At 42.3% G+C, this 7,160-nt stretch overlaps 1 protein-coding gene across 2 annotated transcripts in view; it reads right to left on the bottom strand.

The window, feature by feature from the left end:
- Nucleotides 1-687: 687 nt before the first annotated feature.
- sdccag8 (SHH signaling and ciliogenesis regulator sdccag8) overlaps nt 688-7,160 on the bottom strand; it is a 45,969-nt gene continuing 39,496 nt past the window's right edge. The window contains exons 17-18 of one of the 2 annotated variants that reach the window (XM_034551410.1): nt 1,925-2,051; nt 688-1,695 (exon numbers count right to left, since the gene is read on the bottom strand). In XM_034551410.1, the coding sequence (XP_034407301.1) occupies nt 1,669-1,695; nt 1,925-2,051 (154 nt within the window). In that variant the 3' untranslated portion in view covers nt 688-1,668. The other variant, XM_034551411.1, reaches the window with a different exon arrangement.

Raw genomic sequence — 7,160 nt, 5'->3', positions numbered from 1 at the left:
TTGCTCCTGAAGTCTTCAGTCGGACCTGGGAAGTGAACGTGTCCCCCATGCCGGAGACGAGTCAGAATCACACTCAGTGGAAAATGTTCAGTGAGTCGGTCACGCTTCAGGAACTAAAATGCTAAGATATATCTGTTTTTGACGTTGTCCTTCCCTCAAGTCTCCCACTCTCCTCGGTTAAGCTGACTCTAAGGTCAAAGGTCATATAAGTAACATGTTTACCTTCAACTACTGTAGGTGGAGAAACTGGAACTTAGTAATCCACGTCATCAATGTGGGTTTCCCTGACAGACTGTGACTGACCAGCCATTTCTTTAACTTTACTGGTGTGAATCGACAGTATGTGTGATATGTGACGCTGCAGCGCCCGTGTTCGCTCTTTAAAGCTGCTGCCGTTTGTTCTGTACATCAATCACACAACAGATCGGACTCCAATACTATTTGAATAATATGTAAAATCCTTTCAATGACCTCAGCTGCTCTGTATTGATCTTGCCTGTTAATGAACCGCCGGCGTCAGCCAATAATCACAAACCTCATTCCGCCCGGTGTTTAACGCAGAAAAATAAATAAATGGCTCCCCGTGTTTGGAAGGATTTCTGAAAGTATGTGACCTTGTGTCTGCAACAGACTTCCTCCCCTCTCTTTCTCTAGTGCTAGACTCCTATCATGATTATTAACATGAACAAGCATGAGGTGCATTTATTTATAAACGGCAAACAAAAAACGGCAAACATGTACAAATAATACAAAGTGTAATTGAGTCAATTCCATGTCCATCTACTGTAGCTTTACAGCTGTGTGCGATATTTGTGGACAGCTGCCAGCTGTTCTCAGAGAGGGCCACGTTTCCCTGAAGCCCTGTTATCCTGAATTCGGCTCTCCTCTCTGACGCGTCGGCGGAGCAGAACTGATATTGACTCTGAGACGGTGTCGGGAAACTCGGCAGATCGATCAAACAGCTTTTTTTCTGCCCCTCGAGCTGTCAGGATGCAGTGCTGTTGGCCAGTGAGGCCTCGAGGATGTGAAAACAACACATTACCATCACCATGAAGCTGTTTTTTTACTCTGTACATCCTTAGTATTTTTACACAATGTATATGATGGGGATGCACATTATTTTCCTTCTTACAGACAGCTTCAATAAAGCACTGTCAATCTGCTGCCATGGCGTCGACTTCTGATTTGCCCCGTGGCTCAGAATACTATTTATCTTCTAAACTTTCAGTTAAATTAAAATAGAAAGATTACTCAGCGTTAAGGATTGTATATAAAATGTTTCCCCCCAAAAGAAATCTGGGGACATTTCATTAAAATGAAAATATCCTGTTACAAATGCTCATTTTAGTTTGAGGGATTCTGTTCATTCACTCTAGAAGAAAACTAAATAAGTTTTTTTTTTAAAAGTTAACCAAACTCAACATCCTAGTTCCTCTAACCACCTCAATATATCACAGCAACAGTCTGCAGCCAATATAGTGGTATATAAAATGTTCTGTTAATTAAACATTAAGTGTATACAGTGTACCATGATGCAAAAAGGATGAACACACTTGTCCCCCTGGGTAAAAAACACAAATAACAGTTTGCCGTGTTCTTGTCAACAAGAGATTTCTGACTTCAGATCCAGATCCAAAGAGACAGGAGGAGGAAACAGGCAGGACAGAATCATGTGGACACAGTATTGACTCGTCTCTAGAAGGAAACAAACACAAACACACACACACACACACACACACTCAATGAAACACACATATCTCTGATAATGACTCGATATGAACAGAATATAGACGACATGTTTTCAAGGACCAGACACAATCATTAGTAATGACGGTAGTATTTGAGTAAACTGTAACCATAATGTGCACCCGGAGAAAAAAAGAGTCCGTCACAGATTCATTGAGAAACAACACAGTCTGTGTACCTCCATGTGAAGGCTTTGCATCTCCTCAGTGAGTGTGTTTCTCTCCTGGATCAGCTGGTTTTGTTTGGCCAGCAGCTCATACACCTGCTGGGCACTGCTCTGACAGTGACGGTCCAACTGCTGCAGCCTGCAACACACACACACACACACACACAATATTGACAAACCAAGTGAGAGGAACTTAAACTCCTGGCTGATATATAAACCAAATGTTGTAAATATTGAAAGAGAGCTGGGTCCACAAAGAGATTTTTTTTTATATCACTGGACTTTGTGTTAAGTAATCAACACTGTTTACATGAATGTGACAGCTGTGTATATTTTGTAATTTGAGATCAAACGAGGTGATTCAGGATCTGAAACTGGTAAAGCCCTGGTCTGACACACACAACTATGTCGGACAATACAATACTAACTGAAATGATTGGATCGGAGGGCTGTCCCATCGGTGTGTGAAGGCTTACTTAGCCCTGATGGATAGTAGCCCCTTGCACGGTAGCCCCTCCCATCAGTGTATGAATGGGTGATTGACATGTAGTGTCAAAGGGTTTTGAGTGGTCGGAAGACTGGAAAGATGCTATACAGGTACGAGTTTATTTACCATTATGGTATATCAAAAGTCAAAGTAGAGTATGTCATGAAAACGTCATAGTATAGGTTGTCATTAAAATTACTGCATCGTCACAGTTTCACAAGATGCCCTAAAGAAATCATTGTGTAATATCTCATAAAAGGTTACAGTATAGTATGTCTAAAAAGTCACAATAAAGTAATTGTGAAGGATTTCATAAAAAGGTCATAGTTAAGTTTGTCATAAAAATTCACAGTATGGTATATAATAATTAAATATCAAAATAATTATATTAACATGTCATAAAAGCGTCATAGTATAGTACGTCATAAAAAGGTAAACGGTCACACATCATGTCTTTAAAAAGGTCAGTTTGAACAAACACTAAATATGATAACACAATTCACAGTACATTACGTCATTAGAGTCACAGTTTAGCTTCAGTCATAAAAACGTCAGTGTGTCTGTTTTTGTAATATCCGTCTTCCTCCTCATCGTTTTGTCTTCTCTGGAGCGCTGCAAGATTCTGTGCCTTTTTATTTGTGTCCAGCTAATGTGTGAACTAACTGCCTTTTCTAATCCAATATTATAAAGTTATAATTATCTCATTGCACTGCTTGAAAATTCCTAAAAAGATTCCTCGGGTGTTGACAACCAACGCATGTCATCCACATACAACAATAGTTCATGTCCTCCGTCCTTTACTTCCTGTGTCTGTCCTCACTGGTATTGGAGGAGGTTCCAGAAAACAAGTAAGTACCTTTTTCTGTACACACAACTTTTAGCTTCTCACTAGAACAACTTTCACGATTCAATAAACTGACACCAAACTCAAAAAAAAAACAAGTGATTGGACTTTATGATATCAGTAGAACACAAAAATAAAAAGTCCAGTCTCGCTCAATTGATCAATGTTACATGATAGCTGAGCTAAATTGCAGGTCAACAGTTTGGTGAGAACGTTGTACAGTTATGAGGCAACATGTTGATCGGACGTCCCAATTAGTGCGTCCCCTTTAATGAAACCAGTCCTGCAGACAATGAACTCTTTCACGGCACACTGGGAAAAGACATTGTGTGTGTGTGTGTGTGTGTGTTGGGACGTGGCTTTTTCCAGCTGGGGTTTGGGGGTACGGGTGTATGAATAGTGTGCGTGCTTACTGTGTTTTGTGGGTGGAGGTGGAATGTCTAAGATATTTCCCACCAGCAGCTCATTATTTAATCCATTCATCCACTTACGCAGTCGGTCAGCCCGTCATCCAGAGGCGAACCGATTCTGATACACACACACACACACACACACACACACACACACGATAAAGTAGCTCCCTTTGGCCGGATGACAACAGCAAAGTTCAGCTTACACAATAATGCATCACAATATCATACGTAAGATTATACAGTACATCATTCACAGCTGCCATTATTAGAGTATGAATACTTTTTCTTTTTTGCTGATAATAAATCTGTACTTTTACTTCAGTAGGAGATTGAATGCAGAACTTGTAAAGGAGTATTTTACATTTTGAACATTTACTTGGAGCTGAGTACCACTGTCTCTTAAACACCTGCAAGTACACTTAGCGAGATGATTGATACAGTTAAGAAGTCTTTACTTCCTTTCTATGAACTCTTTAGGCCTTAAAGAAAGAAATATTACCATGAAACGATCAGAGAAGGAAACATTGCTCAGAGTCTTAGTTCCTCGGATATAAACTCTCACAAGACAAGATGCTCTAAAAACCTCTGCACTATGTAACGACACCAGAGTGAACACCTTTCACTTTGTCCGTCGCTGTTTCAACAGGTTCAGAAGGCGAAAAAGAAGACAGGAAGAATCTTGCGCGTGATGGAGAGGAAGAGAGGAGGAGGAGGAGGAGGAGGATGAAGAGAGTTGTGTCTCGGGGCAGAGAGAGACACAGCGAGGTAGCTGGGGGGGAGACAGATGCCCCTGCCCTGCTGGTCATGTTGGCAGTAGCGAGGCTGCCTGTGTGTGACAGACGGGGGAGGCGAACATCCCAACACAATCTGCTCCCTGCTCTCCCCCACATTGCCTCTTTTTACACCACCGGGTTTAATCTTGTCCTTTGCTGTCCCACTTTGTTAGAAACTCCCCTTCTCCACCACCATCACCGTCATCAACTTCCTCCGCCTCCTTTTTACACCATCAGTCCTCAGCAGCTACAACGTCAGCCCCCTTCTCTTCTGTCCTCTCCTCCTTCTCCTCCATCTCATCCGGCGGCCCGCTGGGCACTTAATCTCAGACCCGGAGGCTCTGTCCAGTCCTGGAGGCCGAGGGCGATGACTCCCCTCCCTGCCTGGTGTTCCTCCAGCCGGCTGCCAAGCTGTCCTGACCAGCCACCCCCTCTCTCTCTCCCTATTCCCACTCTCCCCTCCTACGCCGTCACACTGCACAACACAGCAGGGCACCGCCACGTCACACAGTAACACACACACACACACACACACAGAAAGAGCCCCGCTGTGGTGAGCCAAGACACAAGACAAGACAATACACAAATAGACACAACCGATGTGGCACACAAAGTGCGCAGATATGAGCTACACACACACACACACACACACACACAGCCACCCACACACACACACACACACAGCCACACACACACACACACACAGCCACCCACACACACACACACACACACACAGCCACACATACACACACACACACACACAGCGGCGGACCTAAAGGTCAGAAACGGAGCCTGTTGTTCTGAAGCTGTTAATGTTTGATGAGGGAAGTGTCGAGAGCGCGTTGACTGAAGGCCCTCGACTCCACACCGCCAAACTAATCTGAGTCATGCTGGGAAAATGCCAAACCTTATCCAATCACAACCCTCCGATATCTCGGTACGCACAGACGCACCGAACGCAGGAGGAGATGCAGCCGTTCTCTTTCGAGAGATGCTGCGCTGATGACGGGGCCAGCTCTGAAACCCGCTTCAGGTTTGTAAAGAAGGAGATGCGTCGACATCAATTGCCAACAAGATTTTGTACACTCGTGCTGGAGAAATAAATGTGCCGATGGAGAGTGGATTTATTCACTTATCGATTCTTTGGAGTACCAAGTTATTTCTCTGAGGACATCCTGATAAAGTAACATAATAGTAATCTAACATCTCGAAAGTCATACCGACTTATTCATGACCGACCTTATGATGACATTAAAAGGTCAGTTTAACCAATTTGCAATAAATAAATAAAAAATGTGAAAATATGTATCTAGAAGTATTGCCATATACAGTAGATGGTGGTGGTTTTCTTTGACCTGGTTTTCAGAAATGAGTTTCAATACATTCTCATTTGTGGAGCTTACACTGGTTAAGATTTATACTCACAGCTCTTTCCAGGAATGTTGTTGTTCTGCACAATCCTCAGATTATAGTCAGACATCTCAATACCCGTGCAAATAAAGCCCAACATCATCAAACTGACTATAAACTCCTCTAGAGCCAAGTGAGAAAATACTTTTTGTAATGTTGTTGGACTGACCCTTTAATTACCAGCTAGTCAAATGAGAATTCAACTGAAAGAAAAAGACTGATGATCAATAATAATAGTTAATACTTTTAATTCCTCGCATGGAGAAGGCCAACAATAAATCTGCGCAGTGTGACATAAAGTTTGACTTTGGATTGTTATCCGCAAATATTCAGTAAAATATGTGATCGGGATACTTTTCTTGTCCGTGTGTTTAAAGTGACGCGAGCAGAACGATTGGTTACGTTCGGTTACGTCATGATGCGTTCAGGCGCTGTTCAGTGAAAACGAATAGGTAAGCAATAAACGTTATCGTGATGTGTTCACGTGTAATCTCGAAAAAATTTAATTTTAGAGGGGAACTTGAATAAATCCAGATGTTTTCACAGCAATATAAAATAGATATTAGAGCTGAATTATGAAACGTTTACATTAAGCTCTAATTTGTTTATAATACGCCATTAATGACAAGATTGGTTTTATTCTATAAAAAAACACCAAGTAAGTAACAGGATAACATTTACAAAGTGTTATGGTTTACAGACTTCAGGGTGGTTCAAATTGCTTTTGGGACCGGTGGCAAAAACAAATGTAGACCAGCTGCTATAATCAAACAACAATATGGATCATCAATGATCTGCAATTAGTATCGGTGGCATCAGGGATCTCTAAATGTTATATGTGTTCCCTTTAGTTTTCTTTGGTGCTGACCCGATCTGTGACCGTGATGCGATCCAAAACCGCGAGTGTTATATGATCCACTGCTGTTCCCTTTGTTTCCCATAATGCAACACAAGACTTCGACTCCCTTGCCTGGTAAACATCCACATCTTTCAAACTCCACATATTCGCACCGGTTTCCCCTTTTGAGAGAAACGCTACATAGTAAAATATCCAAAACACAATTATTTAGTAGAAATGGCACCAACTGCACAAACACTGGTGCAGAATGCCAGCAGGCGTTCACACTTAGCAGTCTGACAGTAAATGAGCTGAACAGGCAGCCAGTGAATCGGTCGGTCAGGTCGTGAACTGAGATGTTTAAAGCGGCTGCAGGTTGTAAGCTGAGGGTTTTATGTAATGCAGTAAGTAAAGCTTTAACCCCGGCAAACACCGCACACACTCACTTTGTTTGGCCAAAGAGCCGCCAACCTCTGGCCTTCT

This window comes from Cyclopterus lumpus, chromosome 15, assembly GCF_009769545.1.
Source record: "Cyclopterus lumpus isolate fCycLum1 chromosome 15, fCycLum1.pri, whole genome shotgun sequence".
NCBI classification, from domain to species: Eukaryota; Metazoa; Chordata; class Actinopteri; order Perciformes; family Cyclopteridae; genus Cyclopterus; species Cyclopterus lumpus.
Note: the sequence above shows the minus strand (reverse complement) of the source record. Positions and strands in the feature narration are given on the sequence as shown.